The sequence below is a fragment of the Chaetodon trifascialis genome, chromosome 23 (assembly GCF_039877785.1).
Source record: "Chaetodon trifascialis isolate fChaTrf1 chromosome 23, fChaTrf1.hap1, whole genome shotgun sequence".
Lineage (NCBI taxonomy): Eukaryota > Metazoa > Chordata > Actinopteri > Chaetodontiformes > Chaetodontidae > Chaetodon > Chaetodon trifascialis.
In genome coordinates, this window is record NC_092078.1 from 18,327,317 (window position 1) to 18,353,114 (window position 25,798).

The 25,798-nt window shown below is 38.9% G+C and overlaps 1 protein-coding gene across 1 annotated transcript; it reads right to left on the reverse strand.

The window, feature by feature from the left end:
• Nucleotides 1-627: 627 nt before the first annotated feature.
• sstr1b (somatostatin receptor 1b) lies at nucleotides 628-22,763 on the reverse strand. Its single transcript, XM_070992710.1, has 2 exons — nucleotides 22,486-22,763; nucleotides 628-3,813 (listed from the first exon to the last, which is right to left on the reverse strand). Exon 2 carries the CDS (start codon nucleotides 2,818-2,820, stop codon nucleotides 1,714-1,716), a length of 1,107 nt encoding a protein of 368 aa, XP_070848811.1. The 5' UTR covers nucleotides 2,821-3,813; nucleotides 22,486-22,763; the 3' UTR covers nucleotides 628-1,713.
• Nucleotides 22,764-25,798: the final 3,035 nt, after the last annotated feature.

A 25,798-nucleotide genomic window follows, 5' to 3' on the forward strand; every position in this document is an offset into this window, starting at 1 on the left:
ATATATATATATATATATATATATATATATATATATATATATATATATATTAGTGTGTGTGTGTGTGTGTGTGTGTGTGTGTGTGAGAGAGAGAGAGAGAGAGAGAGAGAGAGAGAGAGAGAGAGATGTCTTTTTTGTCTTACAGCTAAGTCTGCAGACGCCAACCAGTGCCTGACAGTCCAAGATCCATGGCCAAGCTCTATACAGGCAGACCCGACAGGCTTTCTGTAAAAAAAAATATCCAAACTACGAGGGCATTCATTGATTCTGAAGTAAAGGTAGATAAAAAACTTGCACTTAAAACTTGAAATGAGCAGATGAATGAACAGATATTTTCAAAAAATAGATTCTGCTTGTCTGGCACATGCATTCATTTTTATTTTTTAAGATGGCTCCTTCAGTGAGTTCAGTGAGTTTGACACCCCTGCAACAACAGTCATAATTACTCTACTTGCTGTCATTGAACATAAACATATACCAGTTGGGGGCACTTTTTGGGAGGGCATTTTCTGTAAAGTATCTAGAGAAACCACAGGTGAAGACAATCTTTTTGTGAGCCATTGTAATATAGAAACATGAACTCAACACATAATTTTTTTTTTTTGCACGAGTGAAGCAGAACAATTTGCAAACACAAACCTCAAATGTAAACAGATCCAGCTACAAATAATTAACAAACATAGCAAATACAGAAACTCACACAGAACCAATTAAACAGCATTTGAAAAAAACAGACACACATTACATTACGATTTTATAGGACACCCAATAGCACCCTTAATCTCCAAATTTCCTTTTAATTTACAGTCTGTCTTTGGTGCATTATGGTTTATTTTGTGCACTGAATATGCAAGATGTCCAAAAATGATGGTAAAAAATTCTGCTTTTACAGGTGATATACATTTATTTTTTTCTGGTAATTGTGGAATTTGAAACAACTTTTAATATTTTTGTGAAATAGAAAATTGGATTGGGGTTGGATTGATCTTAACTCGAACACAATTTGTAACTGTTTGCAGACCTATAATAAATTCACAAAGCATGTTTATGATGAATGATCTATTTAATTAACTTGTGGGAATGACAACACATAATAAGTAATGCTGAAAACTATATAAAAATTATGTTAAAGTATATTGCAACAGTGTAAAAGATATTTGAAAGCATATTTTGAAAGCAATATTTGTGTAATCACATTCAGACCAAAATAAATTTCAGTTTCAATTGTTGAAACACATCTATGAACTGTAGAATTAGGGGATTTTGGGAGTGCCATTGGGTGCTTTATTAGAGTGTTTCAATGAATAAACAATAACAGTGTGACAAATTAACATGGAATTTCACATTTATACTTAGCTCCTTGCCTTCTAATGTTTCTTAGCAGCCTCATATGTCTTGGACTGGTCACAACACAGAATCAAAATGTTAGCAGTCATTACCATTTTGTGCTTACATTCACCTGTTCTATACATCCGTGTCCGTTGGAAAACTAATGTTAAAGACTACATTTTGTCAAGTAAATCTTTGTACAGTGCGCTGGAGTTTTCACAGGGATAACACATAGAAAGGGTAATATTTTGAAAAACTACGTAGTTTATTTTTTTATCACATGTACATCACTCAAAATGAAATATCAATTTCCCCTGTGTTGAAAAACTCTAGACTTTTTATGTCAGGGTGACTCCTCATTTTAGGTCATGTTGTGGTTGATTGCTACACTGTAGTTGTACGGGAAGTGTATGTCCCATTGCGAAGCACCATATCAGATGCCATACAGTCCTTGGGAAAATCCAGAGGACTACATGTTGCTTGTCTCTTCAAAGCTATGGCACAGTAATCCACCTGCTCTGCATCCAGCCCAGACTCCAACCATCGGAAACACACAATTCGCTGGAATGAACGCCGGAAATTGTCAGACACAAAGCCATACAGGATAGGATTGGCACCACTGTTGGCATAGCTGAGAATGACAAAAAGCTGAGTGACCATGGGGTCTGGTGGCCGGTGGAAAACGCTGACCAGCTGGACAATGTAGAAGGGCATCCAACAGAGAACAAACACTGCCACAACTAGCAGCACCATGCAGGTGATCTTTTTCTCTGAGCGCCTTCGTTGAAGCCAGCCTGCTTTTAGCCCCACTGCTCGCATTCTGGCCACCATTAGACAGTAACATAAGCAAATAGCTCCGACTGGCAGCAAAAACCCCAGCAGGAAGGTATAGACCACAAACGCTTCTGACCACACTGCTTCAGGCCACAGGAAGTTACAGTCCACACCACCGTCCTGTGCTGGGACAGTGTCTGCAAAGATAATGATGGGCAGGATGACTATGAGTGATAGACCCCACACACACACATTGACTACTTTGGCTACAGTGGGTCTGCGGTAGCGGGCAGCTTTGATGGGGTGGACCACTGCTACATAACGGTCCACACTCAGCACAGTCAGGCAAAAAATTGATGTAAACATATTGATACCATCTACACTCAGCACCAATCTACACATCAGCGACCCGAAGGGCCAATGACGAACAGCAGCTGATGTGGCCAGAAAAGGAACGCTGAACATGAATAACTCATCAGCAATTGCTAAGTTGAGGATGTAAATATTGGTGGCTGTTTTCATTTTGGCATATTTCAGAATGACGTAGATGACCATAGCATTGCCAGTCAGGCCCACACAGCAGACAAGAGCATAGATGGATGGGATGATGATTTTACTGGTGTCAGAGTCCTGGTAGTAGTCCTCATTGTCCATGCTTGTGTTATAGGGCAGCCCTGTGGGATGCGACCCATAGTCTTGGCTCCCATTGAAATCCATGATTACTTTTGGTGGGTATGTGATGCTAACATTTGAATGATGCTAGCATTACCCACAAGCCTAAGCAATCAAGTGACTGCAGGTTTGAGAATAGATGAGTACTGAATGGTGTCTACACGGGCTGACACTTTGGAAAAACTTCCTTGGAGCTGTAGTCTTTTGAGTGCTATCTAATTAATCATTGATACAAACATGAAGGGTTCAAATTCTAATAATAAGTGCTGTAGTAGTACTCATTTATCTAAAGAATATAGAGAGTAAATCTCACCAATGTGATGAAATAAAACCTCAGTGAGACATTCCTTGAGCAATGGAAGCTACAACAATAGCTAGCCTGGAAATACTGTCAGGACTTCGGTTCTCTGTTGTCTCTTTAGTTTCTATGATAATTTACAGAGGAGAGGATCATGTTCCTACTATTACAAAAACATATATATTTATATATACATATATGTTCATAATAACTGTCATCCAAGAAGAAAATGTCTACTGTTCCTTCTCATCACACACCATATATCCTCAAATTTCTTGGGTCTTTGGTGTCTTTGCTCAGTGATTTGTAATTGTCAAGTCCAGACAACATCATCATTCTTTTCCTTGTAGCTATAAAAAAAACAGGGTGGCATTTGCTCTCAAGGCACTCTTATTCACAGGACTTCTAGTAGGCCATCATTTATCAGTCATTAATGATCAAGCATACGTCTTTGTGCCCATCTGTTTCATACAGGAGTAAGGAGAGGGTATCAAAAAAAGGGTAAGACAACTTAGAGACCTAGAACATACAAAACATCTGTTGATTGAAACAGAACATTCTGGCAGGTAAAATCACATTAAATGTCCACTTGAAGTTGATGTTTGGCCCCTGTGCTCATGTTGTCTCACTGAAAGAATCTTACAGTCGTTGCAGGGTGCACAGAAACCACAAGGTTCCTGCTGAAGCTTCCCTTCAGGATACAATGTGCTCCCATTTTCTGTGACCTCAATTATGAAAGCCTGTAACAAAACAAAGAAGTGTCACTTAGTTTGCCTCTGACAGACACCAAGCACAACACCAATGTACAAGTGAGTCATATCTAAGAGGTCCTGACACTGCAATAGTTTTCCTGATACCTCACAGCTGATTTCTCTTTTACCATTTCAGCAAAATTTGAATAAAAATACCTATCCAAGCATACCCAAAGATAAATTAAAAGCTGTTCTTGAACCATTTGGAGTCCATGCATGATTTGGTCTAACACTGAAGTTTTATCAGTGAATCACCGTAAGTGCAATTGGCATTGAGTAACAGAATTTTGAACACACATAAGTTTAAAGTATTTTTTATTTTGCAAATAAATGCCTGCAGATGACGATGTACCCATGGTCACATACCCAAGATAAAATGGCTATTACTCTGGAACACTTCAACGCAGTCATAATTTTGGGGTCTAATGAAAGGTGAAAGCCTTACCCCACATTGAGATTTACTATCAGCTGTTCTGAAAAAAGAGTAACTGAACGATAAAAATATAGTATATATATTAACTTTGATATGACATAACCACAGTAGGTCTGATCATCCAAAACAACTGAACAGACCTGCCATGAAGCGGCCATGAGGGAAATCATTCTCAATATGCCTTTATTATTCACTTAATTGTTTTACTGTTAGATTAAGTTATACCATGACTACAGACAATACTTGATTATGACTGGCTGGTGATTTAGCTACATAAGAGTGCAGGCTCTGGACATAATATCTTCATTAGTGTTGCTCAATAGAGTAGTAGCTTTTCTGACTTGATGCATTAGTAAAGCTAAAGTAAAACTGCAAATCTCTCAGAGTAAGTTAGTCAGTGTTGTATAAAGTTTGAACACAAGAGCACAAAAAACTAGGAAAGGAAAACTAAGCTCACAAAATGTTCTCTGGAGAGCTTGCGCCAATAACAAAATAACTTAAATTAGATCCAGCATTGCTGCTGTTCTGCAAAACTGTCACTGAGTCTCACTCATCTAGCTCATGTGTTGAATACCTTCAGCGTTTTTAAAACCGGTGTTCAACAGGGTTTCAAGTCATGTCCTGAAGATTATAACTACATCTCTGCAAACAGACATCTTCCCAGATGCCTTCAAAATAGCTGTTATAAAACCCTTAGTAAAGAAACTCAACCTAGATAGTAATGCACTGACCAACTATCAGTGAATATCCAAGAGAACGCACAGATGCGAAGAACATGCAAACGTCGCACAGAAAGGCCCGACCCAGGAATCGAACCAGCAACCTTGTTGCTGTGAGGCACACGCACTACCTGCTGCACCACCGTGCAGCCCTGTATGGTATATACAACCAATTAAATGTTTTTCAGAAATTTAACCACACCAAAAGATCTGCTGAATAGATAAAAGCCTTGAAGCCTTTGAATTTGTGTCCTGTTACTGGAGGGCACTCAGGATCAGTGAGTCCCTATTCCACACTTTGGTCCAAGAGATGGACTCACATATTGTTGGTTTAGTCTTTTCATGGGATTCATCGTTAATGAGGAAAATCCATATTGATACAAGCCAAATTAACACAAGCCTTATCCTCAAAGTAATGTCTTAGCTAGTAAAGACCAAGGTACAGTGCATTGCAAGGAGTAATGTGAACAGAGGTCACTGCAGCTTCCCCAAATGTAACACAACTTCATAACAATTTTACGGGTCAATTTTATGGGTCTTTTCTATTTAACTCCAGTGTCTCTGCTTTTCTTCCATTGTCTCTCTGAATGTATTAAGTGGAAACATGAAGCCTAAAGATATGTGCACACCTTTCCAACTTTCATGGACATGTCTTTGCCTTAATCCATGCCACCTAGGGTTTTCATGTAGCGCTTTAACAGTCTTTCCATTCACGCTGTATGCAATTCTGCAGCTCTTTTAAATTTAATTCAAATTTCATTTGAACCAACAAGTCCCCCAAACTAGAGGCAAAATATTTTGATCCTCAATGGCTGTGAAAATGACCCACATTAGTGTTGTCTTGGTGTTTTGATAAATAAGTGTTTTAATAAATACATTAAAAACAACTCAGTTAAATGCCAAAATCATATAAACAAAATAAAAACAAAGCAAAATAGCCATCACAAATGTATTTTTCAGTCTGAACAAGCTACCTGCCCAAGCAGTTACTGCTCACTGCTGTGGGTTTTTGCGTTGTGTTTCTCGGTTAGCTGCTGAATGAGTCTGTTCCTGCTGCAGCAACTCACTCAACTCAGGATGTGTGTACTGTGCTATGACTGCAGCACATTATTGTGAAAGCAAAGTATGTGTGGGTTGGCAGATATGTAGGTAGACAGGCAGGTATCATTTCATTTGGAATGAATGAAATGTTGGATGGGCTTATTACAGCAGTATGTCAGTACAGTACATATCACTTTATGAGGGTAAAAACAAAATTAGTGAAAATAGCTAGCTGCAGAAAGCTTCACTCAGAGTTTCTGGACCGCCCACAGTCATCCATCAACCAAGGAACTCGTTCTGATTCACTTTGTATGCAATTCTGCAGCTCTTTTAAATTTAATTCAGATTTCATTTGAACCAACAAGTCCCCCAAAGTAGAGGCAAAATATGTTGATCCTCATTGGCTGTGAAAATGATCCACATTAGTGTCGTCTTGGTGTTTTAATAAATTTCATTTAATAAATAAGTGTTTTAATAAACACAATAAATACATTAACAACAACTCTGCAACAATGCTGCATTATTCCACAGTTGTCGAGCTGTCTCGACCTCTCTATTGTCTGTCATTTCTCTCTGCCTTTCTTCTCTCCAGGAGAATAAACCCCCACCTCCACACTCCTACTGCGTCAGATAACATCCTTCACATCCCCTCTCCCCGTAAAATGTGATTACTCCATGGAGTCCACTACCTTGGAATGATCAAAAATGGTTGTATGTTATTTGTAGGAATTCCAACCACCTAAGATCTTACTGCGATATTGTTTTCCAGTTTAATTTTCCTCATGTTTCTTACACTTGTCTTTTGATTATCTTGAGGATGAGACTTATATGAAAATATAATATATATATGAGATTTTGAGATGGATATCATTCTCGTGTATGTTCTGTACAGATCTGGGGCTGTGCCTCAAAGCTATAAAGCTCTGTCATACCAATATTTCATGACACGGACAGCTGATTATGTATATCACGTTTTTTGATTCACATGTGATGAAACTATATCTTGACTTTCAAGTGTGATTGAATGAATAGGATTAAATTGCAATTGAAACTGTACTACACACACTAAAGTTCCCCATCAGCCTGCGGCCTGTGACACTTTTGATTTTATGGGGGATATGTACAATGGCACCTTTCCTTTTTCTCTTAAAAGTAATCATTGGCTTCCTGTTAAAAACATGTTCTAGCTATGGATCATTTTGTAAAATATGCTAGTTCTGTGGTTTTGGGGTATAATTGGTGCAGTATGTGGGGGTGGTCCCCTTCTCATGCAGTCTTCTTAAGTCCTGCCTTCAAGGTTAAAACTGCATCTCTCAACATCTTCAACTTGTTGTTTTCATTACTGTCACAGATTCTCTTTAGTCTAATTAACTAACTGATGTGGTGAAGATTCTGGATGGAAACTCTTTGCTTTTTTTAGAAATACTCAGTGGGTAACTGGGAGGCAGCGTTCTTGTAGAGTACACAGACTGTGTACACATTCTGTAAACTGACTAGATGATAGCCTTGTGCCAAAACATGTTGGTGAAATAAATATTCTTCCAGTTAGTCAGTAGATCACATTCTACTCTGGGTTTCAAGTAGAACTTCTAACAAACAACAATACATTAACAAATGGCAAATATTAGCTTATATTAATTGCACTCACAATTAATTAGTTTAGCAAATTTCACCAAATTGGTGAGAGAAACCTTATCTGGCTTTCACTCCTTTCAAATTTTTGTCCTTTTTTCTTTTTTGATCATTTTTACATTTCCTTTCTATTTTTGTCAAAAAAAAAAAAGACAAAAAATGACAACCATATTTTAAGCAGCTATAAAGATAATAATAAGAACTAAACAATGTCAATTGGGGAAATTCTGAAAGGGCCACGGGGGCTACTGCCAGAGTGTGCACATTATGATGAGATTATTCAGAGATTTCAAATAATTAATGCTAAGCTACCATTAGCATGTCAAATAACACATTAAAAAGATCTCAAACACCATTATAATGCATTTAAGAATTATTTTGCTGTAGGTTAGCATGTTAGCATTAGCATGCTAACCATTAGTATATTAGCACAACAACCTGATATCAAAAGTCAAACCTGTATGCACCAACAAGTTCATAGGACCTTAGCATTAGCTGCTGTTAGCATTGTGGCTAATGCTAACAGGCCAACATCACACACTACATGACTAACATTTCAAACTCACCAGTTCAGTAGAATTACAAGGCACACACAAGATTACAGGTCCCCAGCACAATTACACACACACACACACACACACACACACACACACACACACACACACACACACACAGGTGCACACGCATGCACATGTGCTCTCAGCGCAACAGACACACATGCATTCAGACAGAGAAAAAGAGCCATTTTCTGCCTCTGCACTGCTCTCACATTTGGGCTTATGCTGAGAGAATGGTAGCTCCTACCAGAAAAAAAAGACCGTCATCGCTGTAAGGACTTCCTGAACAATTCAATGTGATTTCAGTGTTTCTACAGAAAATATTTTGCAGACACTTGCGAGTTTAAAACAGGGGTCCGTTCTGCTTCTCTCAGAAAATCTCTGTATTGGAGTCAATGAGGAGCAGAGACAGACGTGGCCTCACTTAGAGGCTGCTAATTCCATCCATCCATCCATTATCTATACCGCCTATCCCTTTCGGGGTTGCGGGGGGCTGGAGCCTATCCCAGCTACAATGGGCGAGAGGCGGGGTACACCCTGAACCGGTCGCCAGCCGATTGCAGGGCCACATGCAAAGACAGACAAACATTCACACTCACACTCACACCTACGGACAATTTAGAGGCTGCTAATTCAAATTCTGTAAATCGCTCTGATTTTTTGAGCACACTGTGAAAAACAGAACAAATTTGTTTACAAATGTGTGAATGTTATATGTAATAAGTGAGACTCTACTGTGAATGTGCCGATTTTAAAAGCTCCTAGTTAACTGAACCAGTTGATAACCAGCTCTTTGATACCACTTATTCAGCATAAGTGGAACTTTCTGGATGGTCTTGGGCTATTGACTTTTGATCTGAGTGAAAATAGGGTGTCTTTTTACTTTTGCTGCTACACTTTTCCTATCATGGGAAGAAAAGTGTTTTTAAGTATACAGGCTGCTTGGAAATGAGCAGAGGTCTGTTTAATATGAATGGGAGTTATTTGCTCTCAGAACTTGATGTATCAAGGCACATTTAACTTACAGTACTTCCATTGCCTTCAGACATGACCTGATTTTTCATTCTTTTTGAAACATCAGTTCCTTCTAGCAGGCTGCCTCTGTTGCCGTAAAGATTGTCCAACAAACCTGAAGGAGCAGTTTCATTTTCTGCAAACACTAAATGAATCCCCAGAGTACTGATGAAATTGGCCCCTATTGAAAATGTTCACCCTATTCTCATAATCATGTAGCCGGTGGCACAGTGAAAGAAAAATGAACAGTGATGGAGAATGTCCTTTGAAAGCCTTTTTCTCGCTTTCATTTGCATTCTCTTCACTCTTCACTGTGGTGATTACTGTGTACACGATGAGGCCTATTTCCATCTCCTTTCTTTCTCCTAGACATGTGTGCAGCTCAGAGTGCAGCCAGTGATTAAATATGGAAGAAGCTTCTGCTCGGGCTTCCAGCTACCTTGGTCTTAGTTGAAGTTTGATGAACATCTGATAATGTATGGAGAACACTATTGTTAAATACATGTTGAGTAAGATTTAATGGGTGTCAAAATTTAAAGTCACTGTTCTAGTTTTCAATGGCAAATTTGATTTTTGATGCCAAAAGGTCACAGTTCAAGCCCCATAGTTTTGCCAACCAATTGTATATAAGATATGGACCTCATGCATTTTTTTTTTTTTTTTTTTTTTTAATTAAAGCAAACTTCACGCAAAATAGAAAGGAAATGATGTTCTACCAATTTGGAAGAATTTCGCTTCGCCTGGCAAGACAGTATTAAAATATACAGGAAAGCCCTCCGCAGTGCCAGAGCAGCCTATTACTCTGCACTAATAGAGGAAAGAGATAGGGATAGACAGCACTGGTTAAAGTTACAAATGGCCTTCTAATTGCATCTGATAAAGGATTTGTCTCTGTACTAGTCTCATTGGATTTTAGTGCTGCATTGACCATTGACCATGGTATCCTATTGCAGAGACTGGAACACTTCATTGGCATTAAGGGAACTGTGCTAAGCTGGTTTAAATCCTACTTGTCAGATCGCTCTCAGTTTGTACGCGTTAATGATGACTCCTCTGTGCTCACTAAAGTCAACCATGGAGTTCCGCAGGGTTCTGTCCTCAGACCAATTCTATTCACCTTATATATGCTTCCTTTAGGGAACATTATCAGGAAGCACTCAATAAATTTTCATTGCTATGCAGATGATACCCAGCTATATTTATCAATGAAGCCAGAAGAAACCAGTCAGTTAACTAGACTACAAGCATGTCTTCAGGACATAAAGACCTGGATGACCTGCAATTTTCTGATGCTAAACTCAGACAAAACTGAAGTTATAATACTAGGCCCTAAACACCTTAGAAACTCACTTTCTGATGACATAGCAGTTATGGATGGCATTGCGCTTGCCACCAGCACCACTGTAAAAAATCTGGGAGTTATCTTTGATCAGGACATGTCCTTTCAAACAAATTTCAAAGAACTGCCTTTTTTGATCTATGTAACATTGCAAAAATCAGGCATATTTTGTCTCTAAATGAAAAACTAGTCCATGCATTTGTAACTTCCAGGCTGGATTATTGCAATTCCTTACTATCAGGCTGCCCAAATTCATTGCTGAATATTCTCCAGTTGCTCCAGAACGCTGCAGCACATGTTCTGACAAAAACAAAGAAGAGAGATCATATATCTCCGATATTAGCCACTCAGCAGTGGCTCCCTGTAAAGTTTAGAAGAGAATTTAAAATTCTCCTCCTTACTTACAAAGCCATAAATGGCCAGGCACCTTCTTATCTTAAAGAGCTCATAGTACCTTTACTACCCCACTCGAACACTGCGTTCCCAGAATACAGGCCTACTCATTGGTGTAGTCTAGTTTTTTGTAGTGGGTATACTGTCTATACTCGTACTCAACCATTCCAGAACAACGCGTCTTAGAACAACAACCATCTTGGAGCAACACCTCATAAGCACCATCATGACCTTGTGTCTGATGCTGCTTCCTAACATGTTGATAACATAACTAGTCTTTCAGAATTCTCTCAAGATGTATACTGTAGGCTATGCATTATTATTATCATTGCATAGTGAATGTGAATCAGATTTAGATGTTTTTTTAGTACATGAATTGTGATTTCCCTGATGTTCATGGCCTGTCAGTCATTGTCGTTGACAATGACAATGGGTTGTTTGGAGGTGGGCGGGAACTGGATGTTCTGAGTGTGTAAGCGAGTGAAAGAGCCTCGCTAAAAGTTGGTCAGCTGAGTTTGCTTGTTGCTTGTTTCTACAGGAAAGTGTCCTGAGACAGCTTTTATTGTGGTTTGGCGCTATACAAATAAAATTGAATTGAATTGAATTGAATTGAATTGAATTGAATTGAATTGAATTGAATTGAATTTTGTATTCTTAGCAAAAAACGTCTTTCTTTTCTGTGACACTTGCTCTCTTTTCCAAGTAAGGTTCACCAACAAGTATGTTTTTGTTGCTTATTTTTAGCTGATAGCTACTTAAATTCTTCATGTTATATAAAATTCATTCAGATTAAGATAATTTGTTGCATTCACCAATATTATATCTAATATTTAGATATTTCTCTTTCAAATAATATGTTCCCACTAGACTGTTATTCCTGCCAGTGGAGAGAGAGATTTGAATCAACATTTAATCAGAATATTAATATTAATTAATCTGAATATTAATTTGAAAATAATAATAATAATTATTTGAAAATGACAGGACATATAATAACGAGTTAAATAAAAGTTAAACAATTCAAATGTTTTAGAGACAGTCAGTGGCACTATGTCTTGACTAGTGGAACCATAGTTACTGGACATGCTGCAGTTTTGCGTTATTGTAATAACTGAGTAACTCTATGTTAAGCTTATGTGTAATATTAACATTGCTATTTCATGTGCCTTTTGTTTAAGAGTAATTTTAGCTCCTAACAGCTATTGTTTTATGAGGGAGAGTTGTAAGTGTAAAAGACTGAGCATAATTTGCAACAGTAGAGTGGGTAATCTACTGTGAATCCCGATAAAGTGAAGTTGGGTGTACATTTTCTTGCGGTGTTGGTGTTGATTAAAGAAGATTATTCTTAGAGGAACTGTAGTCTGTGTATTACACACAGAAAACGCTGCCAGTCAAGAAAACAAGATTACACTACCACTCTGGTCCAGATTAATATGAATTTCTAAAATTTTAATTATGATCCTCAGAGGCTGATTCTAATTTTGCTGCCATCCTGGCCTCCTCTCAAAAACCACTGTGGGCAAAAATTGCTGCATAAGCGCATTTATACTCCATCCTGTTATGAACAGCTTTGATTTTCCGGACCCAATAGCCTGTCGTGTGGCGCCCTCATATACACTTAGTCACCTCATGTGTCTTGGGTGGACCAGATACCTATCTAGTCTAAAGTAACTGTAAATGCATCCAAGATGCATTCTCATTGAAATCTATTGTACGCATAGGCTAACAAATGCTAGTTAAACTGGTACCTAGATATTCCACCAAGTATGGCTGCATTGTGTGTCGGCTGCAACACTGTTTTGTTCCATCCTTGACATGGCTTCTTATCCTTCTATTGTGGATAAGTAGGCTTCGTAATTAAATGTTTTCTTTTTTTGTCTGTTTTTATTGTGCTTATTGTTGATGTAAGATCAGGAGTCTGCACTGGGTGTTTTATTTTGACTGGATTGTCTATGCCATCTCTGTGTCTGACCTCCTGCCTGGCTTGATCTGCTCAGTGCAGCTTAATGTGGCTTCATTCTGTCAAAAATAGACTAGGTGCATTACCACCTCCATTTGGACTTGAAGAGGAGGACAATCCTGAAGTAAATGAAAGGGTCTTAAATCTCGTCTGGATATTGAAATGACAAGTGGAAACAGGCATGCTTTTGCTCCAGGATTTTTACATTGTGGTGTGTCATGAAAATTCCAGTTCCTTAGGAATGAAAATCTGAAACTGAAATAAAGTACCAAAATATTATAGGGAAATGAAAATAAGAGGTTAGATATTTATAATATGAAATAATACTTTCAGAAGAAATTTTTGTTTATCTTATTTTGAATATTTGCTGCATCGTCAGTATTTCGGTATATCCAAAGCAGTTTAAATACAATGTTAAAGGTCCCATATTATGAAGCTTTTTCAATGAGTTACAGTCTATGAGTTCCAGAAAACATGTTTTTGAAGCTGTTGGAAATAGATTTTAGGAATTCCTAGGATTTTAGGATTTCCCTCTGTTTCAATCCCTTTTAGAATGCACTGTTTCTGGTGTCTGCAGTTTTGAATGCAAATGAGCTGCGGCAGCCCCACCCATGAAGTGTTACCATGGTAATGGGGAGAGCTTAGACTCTACGGTAGCTCAACCAGTGGCGCCGCCCCTCCTGTGAAATATTGACTGTCTTATATATCTACCAAGATCAACCATGAATCAATCAAAACTAACAAATACGAAAAAATAAACAGTACATCGCATTTTTACTTGTGCAATGGTGTAGTGGTACCCGCCACATCACCAGCAACCATTAAATGCGTCCGACTTTAGGCTAGACTTGCGATTAGCCATTCGATATAAAGACCTCCTCCAGGTCAAGGGCACCGGTAATACTGGAGTCTATGAGAGCTATCAGACTTTTTATTGTTTACGAGCAGAGACAGCTTTTCATTGGGGCATGAAAATTTGCTTCTAGTTCGCACCTCTGTGTGCCCAGACCAATGGCATTGTTTTCTGATTTTTTAATCTTAGTGTGATTGGACAATTCACCGAATCAGTCATGTCCATCAGCAAGAGAATAGATGGCTAGATTGTTTCTCTACGTGAAACTCCATTTTTTTGTCACTAGGATGTGGACAAGAAAAGGGTGAAGGATTTGGGACCCGACTGTCCGGATTTAAACATTTCACAGCAGACTACTGATCGTGGGAGGATATACACACGGAGCTTCTCCTCAAATATGTATGCTAAGCGGACTTGGCTAGCTGGATGTCCAGTAAATAATGCGTTTTTTTGTTTCCCCTGCTTGTTATTTCAAAGTCCTGGGACTGAGATGTTATGGACTTCGGGGATGAAGGACTTAAAACATTTTACCAAAAAAGCAAAGAACCACGAGTGCAGCCGAGGCCACCTTGATAATAGCCGGCTCCGAATATCGTCGGAAACGAACCATCTGTCGGTGGGGGGGCGTGGTTAGCGCAAATAGCTCTAATTGTCCAATCACTCCAGTCACATGGGTGAGTGATCATGTGATTGGATGGCAACTCTGCTGCTATTGGTCATCTGTGCACCACAAAATAATAATAATAATGATAATATATATTAAATTAAATAATGTATATAATAAATTAATATATTAAAAATAATTATTATATTGTTATATTTATGTATATATAAAATATAAATGATATATATATTTTATTTGATTGATGATTCATTAATTTATTTGGTGAACCACCCTCTACACTACCACACAATAGAACACAAAGAACACAGTTGACAGAAACATTTTGAAAAAAGTCCTTAATGAAATTGTGACACACACATTAACAAGGATCAACCAAGTAAAATCAGTGACTACTGGGGAAAAAAAGCAAGGAAATGTGCAGAGGGGTTCACTGATAAGAGTCTCTGGGATGGGTCATGCCACTGGTCCATGGTGCATGAAAAAGAGTCTAAGGCCTCTGGAAATGCTTCTTTGCTGCCTCTGGGTCATACTGAGTTGGCACCTGTCGCTTCGAAGGGGACTCGATACGAAGCCTCTTGCGGTGTGTCGCCACATACTTTGGGTCGCTCTCCAGCCGCTTTTGCAGTGTCTGGCAGAGTTGGGAGAGCTAGGACACTCCTTCTTGCTTCCAGCAGCTGTAAATACAGGTATTAATATAATATTAGTACTGCTAAGAAACAATAACACATGATAACATATGTGACCATGTTTGTCAAAAACAATGCAGCTAATAAATAAAATTCATTTATTTTTACATTGTTGTGAAAATAAAGCGGCATTCATGTAACTCTTACCTGCTTCCTTCTCTGTCTGCTGCGAGCTGAAATCTTCACAGCTGCTGCCTGAACTGAAAGAGCTGGCTGGGCATACCTGAAGCTCCTCCGCACCGTCTCATAATATGTCTTACAGGCTGCTGGAAGAAAATATATATTCGTTTGAAATAATTAAGACAGGCTTCAGTAAAAACAACAACAAGAAACAACAGAAAGGGGTTAAAAAAAAACAACTTACATAAAAAGACTGCTGTCCACACCATCCATGTCTGGACTCCCAGTTAAAGTCGCCATCAAATATGACGTCACCGTTTTGTTGTGGGGTGAGTTTAGTCTGTAAAACACAAAAAGTACAAACACGTCATGCAACTTTTATATTTACTTAGATTCTGCAGAATATTTCATGTGTATTTCTGTGTATTTTATTAACTTACCCCTGCTCAGGTTCATATCGCCTGTTGTCTCCGTCACTATTGTGCAGACATCGCACCTTTTCCTTTAAAATACAAAATACATTGTAATGTTAAATGTAACGTGAACGGTTACCAAACATTCGGAACGTAGTGCAATAAGAATAATAAAGGTTTGGCGCCCTACAAAACTGCACGATGTAGTACTAAATGCTAACGTCACTTACTGCAACTTATGCACCCGTCTCTTCGTCTCTGCAGCTGCAGTTCGGTTGCGGCTGCTCCTCCAGAGCGAGCAGTCTGGCTTTTATTACGGCCATTCTCCTCGCCAATTGCGCGATCAGCTGCGCTAACAGCCGAGACAATCCACTGAAGGCGCTCAGCAGTTTCTTCTCTAAATTGTTTGGACTTTCTGGATATGGTCGCTCCGCAGTCAGGCCGTCCACTTGTCGCAGAGGAGTGCCTTCTGGAATGAACTGAAGACGAGGTCCGGTCATTGTATGAACAAAGTTAAAGTTTAGCAGGACCCGAAACGTAACTATTCTGATCCATACTCGGTTCGCATTCACAGACGCGCCGAGGTCGTTTTCTGCCGATGTCATTGCGTCAGAGGAGGTGTCCAATCATATGCGAGGTCGCGCTCTCAGAATTTCTCGCGAGACCATATTTGTTGTAGAAAGAAAAACATGCTGTGATTTTGTTAGGTACTTTGATTTTCTATTTTTGTACCTGAATATTTTATAAAACATGTAAACTTCTTTAAACTGACATAATCGAAAATAAAAATAGAAAAGTTACTTTGGTGTGTTCCCTTTTTATTCCTACTTAAAGAATCATTAGTGGACTTACCCTGCTGGAATTTTGCAAGCTAATCACGCAAGCATTGTTCATCTGGTGTTGTGGTGGCAAAATGTGAAAAAATTAAAAATTAAAATTATTTAAACACACTTTTAAATCCTCATGAAAAAAAAAGAAAATCTTTGTGTTCTGTAGGCACAGAACACACACAGACACACGTACACACACAGACACACACACACACACAATCCCAATTTGCATTTGTATAGCTTGCAGCATTTACATTTGCATGTTAACACCTCATGGTCACAGGGGATGAGAGAGAACTTCCACAGCAATTTACAGTGACGATAATTGACGGAAATGTTACTTTTCATGCAGTGTTGAAGCTAAATTTTTTTGGAAGGCTTAGAATTGCAGAGCAGCTCAACAAAGGCTACAGAATTGGCATCAGGAAGCACAACGAAGAGGTGGCAAAAAACAGACACATCCTATCCAGAATTATAGATTGTATGAAATTCTGTGGCGCGTTTCAGTTGGCTTTGCGTGGTCATGACAAGAGTGAGAGTTCTGCTAACCGTGGCTTGGTGGACTTGTTGCCTCACTTGACAATGCCTTGAAAGAGCACCTTGAGAACGCGACTGTGTTTAAGGGGACATCAAAGACGGTCCAGAATGAGCTCCTTGCTTTGGGAGAATCCACGCTTCAAGTGGCTTTGATGACAAAACGATCAAAGAAGCAGGAGGTCATATTAGGCTACTAGAGGATTCTGACTTTAATTTTTTCCTTTAACTGTTCCATCACATCATGCCACATGTGGACTTCCTCTATGCCAAGCTCCAGAAGAGAAACACTGATTCTGTTCACATCAATGGATGCATTCAACAGTTTCAGAAGGACATACAAAAAATAAGGTATTATTATCCATCCATCCATCCATTGTCTATACCACGTATCCCTTTCGGGGTCATGGGGGGTGCTGGAGCCAATCCCAGCTGTCAACGGGCAAGAGGCGGGGTACACCCTGGACCGGTCGCCAGTTGATCGCAGGGCACAAACACACAACCATTCACACTCACACATAGGGGCAATTTTACAGTCACCAATTAACCTAATGAGCATGTTTTTGGTCTGTGGGAGGAAGCCAGACTGCCCGGAGAAAACCCACATATGCACAGGAAGAACATGCAAACTTCACACAGAAAGGCCCGACCCGGGAATTGAACTACCTGCTGCGCCACCGTGCAGCCCAGGTATTATTATTATTATTATTATTATTATTATTATTATTATTATTATTATTATTATTATCGTCTTCTATATCAGCCATAAATAGTAATAATAAGACTAATCAAAATAAGTCTTATTCACAGAGATTTGATCAATGCAATGATGGTGGAACAAAGCAGTGGCTCGGACAAGCAGAGGAAGCGCCGGGCTCTCGGAGAAGAAGACCAAAGTAGGATTGCTGCAGAGGTGAGTCTCTGTTGTAGCAATTAGTTGTTGTCAATGTTTCAGTGCAGTCTTCTACATTAATCCTCAAAACATCAGATGTCACCTACCCTTTAATGGGTCTTTGTTTTTTTCTGAATATCTGTACATTTTGTGATAGAATTGGACATTCAGAACCACCATCACTACTATTATGTAGTTGTGGAAAAAATAACAGAAATTACCAGTGATGTTTGGTTACCTGTGTATTTATTATGATCCCAAGTTTACGCATTTCACTGTAATTTATCATACATAGCATCAATAGTAGCTATAAAACATTGATTTATTCTATTATCACAGCAGATTTATGAAGTAGTTTGAAGTAATTAATAATATATTATTAATTTGGGTGAAAGCACTTAAAATAATGACTTTAAATGTCCTATTTAGAAAGGTAACTGTTTGCTTGCAGTAGGCCAATGTAGGTGATGGGACAAGTCTTTTTCTTAAAATAAAAACTCTCTCTCTCTCTCTCTCTCTCTCTCTCTCTCTGTTTCTACATTTAAGAGTAGGCTTAAAACTTTCCTTTTTGATAAAGCTTATAGTTAGGGCTGGCTCAGGCTTGTCCTGGACCAGCCCCTAGTTATGCTGCTATAGGATTAGACTGTCAGGGGACTTCCAAAGATACACCGAGCTCCTCTGTCCTTCTGTCCCTCTCCATCTGCACGCTTTCATGTCCTACCACGGCGTGTTACTAACTTAGCTCCTTCCCCGGAGTCTCTGTGCTTGGTTGTCTTGCAGGTTCCACAGTGGCTGAATCTGGATTGTGGATTGCAGCTGCGTCTCCTGCCTTGGCCCTACCTGACATCCACTGCAACTACTACTACTGTTATTACATCCACTGTCACTGTTACTGCATGTGTGTCTCTCTGTCTCTGTCTCTCCGACTGCATTTCTGTCTGTCTGTCTCTCTCTGTCTGTCTGTCTGTCTGTGTCTGTCTCACTCTCCCCCTCTCTTGCTCTCCCTCGCTCACCCAACCAGTCGGGGCAGATGGCTGCCCACCCAGAGTCTGGTTCTGCCCGAGGTTTCTGCCTGTTAAAAGGAAGTTTTTCCTCACCACTGTCACCAAGTGCTTGCTCTTGGGGGAATTGTTGGTTTTCTGTAGATAAAAGAGCTTGGTCTGTACCAGCTCTATATGGAAAGTGTCCTGAGACAACTTCTGTTGTGATTTGGCGCTATACAAATAAAATTGAATTGAATTCAAAATGAAATTGAATATATACTATTCTATCCGCTTTATTGGTGCTGCTGTGAATTGGAATTTCCCCTAGCAGGACGAATAAAAGAAATGTTGAATTGAATTATCCTTCCAGACATTTGGCAAAAAAAGCAAATGAATGCATGTATACATCCACTACTGTTATGTACCTGAACATGAACATTAGTTTGTTCATGAAGATGTTGGAGGATCTAATTCATCAGTCAGGTGCCTCTTAACACTCCGACGGTCCATTTGCAGGCCATCACAGTGTTATACACAGCGTGTATTGATTGATACAAACCACTTCAAGATGCAATCAAAACAGCAGGAGCATTGAATGCCAACAATGACAAATGAAATTCTTAAAACATTGAGGCAACTCACTGATGAAATCACCAGTTGATAACACTCCAACAAAAATGGTCTTGTTTCACTGCCAAAGGTCTTGATGATCCAATCCAGTAAAATATTTTGTCAAAAACACTTATAATCCACAGAAACCTGTTTTATCATTTTAAATTAGCCAGCCCAAGTGCTAATCTTCTATGGTTTCTTCATTGTGACTCCAGCAAGCATATACACATTGGCATTATGTTAGTTTCAAAATGGTCACTGCACTCAGCCAACAATAACCAACAAAATGAAGTGCACGCCCTTTTTCTTTCATATGAAGGATGAGCAAATTGCAACTGACTGTGCAGATGACTGGACTGTCATATAGCCAATGAAATCCTGAAAATGAGGATATGTTGCTTCGTAATTTTGACTCACTCACAGGACACAAGAAAGTTGTGTGTCTGTTTAACCCATCCAGCCATCTTTCCTCCTTTTGTGGACTTTCTTAATCTTTGTGCTACTTCACATTTCTGCTTGCATAAAAATTTGCAGTGGATGGGTTTACATAGGTTTGTTGTGATGTCTGAGCAATTAAGTTGATGAGAACATGTTACTATTATCAACAGAAACAATGGCCAAACTCACTAAAATAAAGTCCACTTTTAACAGAATGGACCCAACTCGAGGTTGTATTTCTGCTTTTACCTCGATGCCAGGAATCTTGAAAATGTTGATGTCAATGCAATGCTTTGGTTATATTATCTCTCTCTTTGTTATTACCAATTGTGCATTGCCTATCTAGCAACACCTGACACGCATGAATGAAGACAATTGGCACAGAGAAAGAGAAACCCTGATTCCAATCTCTAAATAATATCTATCCATCCATTTTCTATACCACCTCTCCCTTTCGGGGTTGCGGGGGGGCTGGAGCCTATAACGGGCGAGAGGCGGGGTACATCCTGGACCGGTTGCCGGTCGATCACAGAGCAACACACAAGACAAACAACCATTCACACTCACACCTAGGGGCAATTTTAGAGTCACCAATTAAACTAATGAACATGTTTTTGGTCTGTGGGAGGAAGCCAGAGTGCCCGGAGAGAACCCACGCATGCACGGGAAGAACATGCAAACTTCGCACAGAAAGGCCTCGCCAGGGGATCGAACCGGCAACCTTCTTGCTGTGAGGCACACGCACTACCTGCTGCCTCTAAATAATATCCTATGATTTAAATGATGTTGTGCTCCTTAAATCACCACTTTAAGATGCACATGGGAAAAAAACAGACACCGGGGACTGTAACCTTCCTCCAATTATTACATGAAACAAGCAGAGATATCATATTTCCATCCACTGAGGTTTGACTGGAGCATTGCTGCCAAACTTATCTACTCTCTCAACACAGTCACAGGAGGCTGATCATTTCATTTCAGCAGGTGAGGATGACATCTGACCTGCCTGATCGCTCCTCCTGTCTGCCTGTAGTGAAGAGCATGTTTGATTCTGAAAATGACATTGTGGTGCTGCTGAGAATGAACAGCTGCTGCAGACCTCTGGTGGACATTCTAGATGTAGCAACACATATTATTATACCTGGTTGAGTAATAAAAGGTGCTTGCTCTGAGCAGCAAATTTTGTTTAACCTGTAAATTCTTTTCTTAATAAACTGACAAAATGAAATGTCAGAAAATAGTGAAACATCTGAAAGTCAGAGGTGAGAGTGAGAGAGTCAGACACGCTTAATTAGTTATCAGAAATTTCTGATTATTTTTCCATCTGTCAACTTGATTAATCAACTAATGATTTCAGCTCCAGTTTGATTAATCATCAAATAAATAACCCAAACATTTATTTCAAAAACTGTGAGGATTTGTTGCATATTTTTTGCCATATCATCAGGAACTTGTAATGAACATTTGTCATAATTTTTCAGAAACAATTTTATAGCCTGCTGTTTAGTTTTGCAAGTTAAAATTCATTTTCAATGGGGATGTTAGATGGGGGGTGATGTCTCTATAGTCCAGCCACCATGAGAGGAGAGAAGCTGACAGCAGTAAAGTTCTGGAACAACAGGGAGTACCTTAAATTCATTTTTGGCCGGGGTTTCACCTCTCAAGCTTCAGACAGTCTACCCCACTTTATTTGTGGAGGTTGTTTGGGCTGTATGCAGCCTGAGAGGAAGATACTTAATGTGTAGGAACAAACATACTGCTGTCATTTTGGAGGATGCAGTTCATGGTGTGTGTTAAATATTAGTAACAATTCTGCAAAATAATAGTGTAACTCAACAGCACCGCAAATCACATCCTCCAAAATGATCATACAGTTCAAGCAACACAGGTCTGAAACAGTACAGCCTTCATGAATAATAGATTTATTGCAGGACAGTTGGATTAGAATGCATTAGTTTTAGCTAAGTGTACCTAAAAACTGGCAACTGAGTGTATATTGAGTTACAATATTATCTATCATAAAGAATCAGTCCTCTAACAAGATTGTATATAATATATCACCTATGTCATCGTGGAGAGACTGTGGCCACCTCATATACTCACTTCATTGCATTAAGATACAGAGCTTACAGCACCACTGCACACCAGATAAGATAATATCTTTTTGCCTTGAGGTAATTAGTTTTGTTATCTCAACTGTTTTCTTGAGATAACATGATAACAACATGTTACGTATAAATTCTTTTGTAAAAAAAAAAAAATGCAACTGAGCAAATTATAATACCATTTAGACAGCAGTTACAAAGATGCAGTAGGCTGTATGAGTTGTCACTGATGAAATTACTGTTGGCCATACAAAACATGAGGTCAGACAAAATAAATGTTTTTAAAAGCTACTGAGGACCTGTCTTCATTTTGAATCAGTCTGGGCTGCCATTTGCAGGGAATGTGACAATCTCAAAAACTGCATTTACACTCAGCGTCCCATTCAAATAGTATAAAAGCACATTTGCCGAAAGAAACCTGAACCTGACACTGAATCTGATCATTAACTTTCATTCTTGGACGTGTGTGCTGGTAACTTACCGTATCAGTAGCTGCAGAGATGCTGCTGTCCTCCCATGCTAATCACAGTGTTGATGAAAATGAACAGTACATCTGGTCTCCTCTGCTGGAGCGAGAGAATGTTGTATTGTGTTGTTCTGTCTCCCTCTTCCCATCAGCAGCTGTGCATCTGTGAGAATCCACTGATCTCTGAGCTGCTTAATGCCACTACACTCTCCTCTGCCTCTCCACATGCTCTCACCCCCCCGTCTCTCTCCCTCTGTGCTGTTATACGCTACCATGTTCTCTCTCTCTCTCTCTCTCTCTCTCTCTCTCTCTCTCTCTCACACACACACGCACTCACACACACACACACACACACACACACACACACACACACACACAGTAATGTTTCCATAATTTTTGGGGACATTACATAGACTTACGTTCATTTCCTGGAGACTTACCCTAACCATAACCACAGCCATTGCTTGCATAACCCTAACCTTACCTTTATCTTAACCTAAACCTAACCTTGCTTTCACCCAAACTTAACCCCAGTCTTCAGCCTAAAAATTTAATAATTTACATTATGGGGACCTGCGTTTCATCCCCATAAGGAGGGAGCGAGTCCCCACAGTATAACTGTGTAAACAGATTTATGCCCCCACAACACACACACACATGAATAAACAACACATTGAATAAATTCAAAAGATTAGTTTTTCCAAGGAAAAAAAAGGTTACTACCCATATGAATAAAAATGTAATTGTATTTGTTTTAATCAATAAAGACATACTTTAAATGAAATTTGTAATATTTCAAAAATCAAGTTTTTAAAAGTAAAATATTACATGATAGTAGCAGGTGGGAGCTCTGGTGTCATGGAAACCTGCTGACTCAGTGATGACACCTGACTGGCACTGAGCCTGGACAGGTCCTGTTCAGTCCTTTAATTAAACACCTGGTGGTGTTTGATGCCTGCTGTTACTGTAAAATTCCTGAGGGAGGCAAAAACTAGTGATTTAATCTTAATAAAATGAATGTACAAATTAAATAAAATGAATTAAACTGAAATTACTGTCTACCTTTTACAGCATCAGTAACACTCTATAACATCAGTATCTACAGAGTTATTGGTATTGTTGCTTGGTTCACCACATTGGTCCAGACTGAAATATCTTAACATCTATTAGATGAATTGCAATGAAATTTTATTCTGACATTTGTTTGGCACGTATTCTGTGTACTTCATGTTATCATTCAAATCAGGGTTACACGGTGGATAAGTGTGCTATGACTTTTAGAAATTATCGGACAAACAGTTATCACGCAAAATGTGAGTAAATATTGTTTTTCTGCCTCGACCTTTGTCATCTAACACCTTGTTCTCAATTATATCTCAATCAGAGACATTTATAGCAAATGGTTACACAGATCAGGCAGAAAAGGTTCTGCTCTTTGAGGAGCTGTCAAAGAACCTGAGCAGGATTCTGCTGAAATAGCTCATCTGTTTTAATAAACACACATGGTCATAAATCTTAGTTCATCAACATCACAAGTTCCGCATGGAAGAGTGTGGGACAGTGGAGCAGTTGTGGGAGAAACCTCTGCTGGTATGAAGCAACAGCATGTTGACATTTCCCTTGAATGCTAGCACAGCTCTTCTTATCTGAGATGTAAGCAGGGTAATATATCACAAAATACTATCATTTTGCTGTCAGTGTCCCAAAACATCATCCCAAAAATGTAAAAGCAAAGGCAAATTTATTTGTATAGCACAATTCATACACCAGGCAATTCAAAGTGCTTTACAGAAGCATAAAAATACATTAAATCATCATAAATAGAAAATACATTTCAAAGAAAGAAAGAAAGAAAGAAAGAAAGAAAGAAAGAAAGAAAGAAAGAAAGAGAATAGAAAAAGAAAATAAAAAACATTTAAAGGAAAATTTAAAAAATTCTCATTTTGAATGATTAAAATCATTGAGCAGAAGTAAAAGCTGTAGCAAATAATAATGTTTTCAACCCTGATTTAAATGAACCGACAGTTGGTGCAGACCTCAGGTGTGCAGGGAGAATGTTCCACAGGTGAGGAGCATAACTGAAAGGTGCTTCACTTTGTTTGGTTCTGATTCTGGGAACACACAATAGACCTGTCCCTGATGACCTGAGTGGTCTGGATGCTTCATATGGAGTTAATAAATCTAGAATATATTTTGGTCCTTGACCATTCAATGCTTTGTAGACCAACAGTAAGATTTTAAAGTCTATTCTTTGACTCACAGGAAGCCAATGTAGTGATCTGATGACTGGTGTGATATGGTCCACTTTTTTTGCCGTTTGTAAGGACTTGTGCAGCAGCATTTTGAATCAGCTGTAGTTGCCTAATTGTTTTTTTGTTTAGGCCAGTAAAGACTCCATTGCAATAGTCCAACCTACTGAAAATGAATGCATGAACAAGTCCATGTCTTCTTTGGACAGACATCTCTTAATTCTTTTCAGGTGGTAGTAGGCTGATTTGGTAATGAGCTTTAAATGGTTGTTAAAATTCAGGTCAGAATCAATAATTACACCAAGATTTCTGGCTTTATCTGTTGTTGTCAGTGACATGGAGTTAAGGTGAGCACTGATCTTTGACCTTTCATTTTTGGTGCCAAATACAATCACTTCTGTCTTATCTGCATTAAGTTGAAGAAAATTCTGGCACATCCACTCCTTGATTTGATGAATACACTCACTCAGTGAATGTAAGAGGCTGTAGCCATGTGATGACACAGAAATATAAAGTTGTGTATCATCTGCGTAAGTATGATAAGAAATATTATGATGCTCGATCTCAATCTGAGCTAGGGGCAACATGTAGATATTGAAAAGAAGTGATCCAAGAATGGACCCTTATGACACCCCACATATTATCTTTTTTTCGTTCAGACACATGCTCACCAATTGACACAAAGTAGTCTCTATCTTGTAAATAGGATCTGAATATTTGTTTTTCTATAATTTGCAATGCACCCATAAGGCTGTGCTAAATAGTTACTGTAATCGTAAGATCACTAAAAATATCACACTTGGTACAATGATGCTCTTCCAACACTTAACCAATCGCTCCACCACATGAACATTTACCTTCACACAAACCAATTAAGCTGGATAAGTGGACATTAAGATTATTTTGCCAAATTAAAATCCTCATCATTGGCATTCAAATGCCAACCTAATCCCAGTAGGGATTCAATAATGAACATAGGCTATTGGTGTAGAACACTATACTTTATTTAATGCTATTCTATGTGCTGGTGTTGCATATTTGAGCTTTAAAGCTCTCAGTGACTGTCCTGACATCAGCCA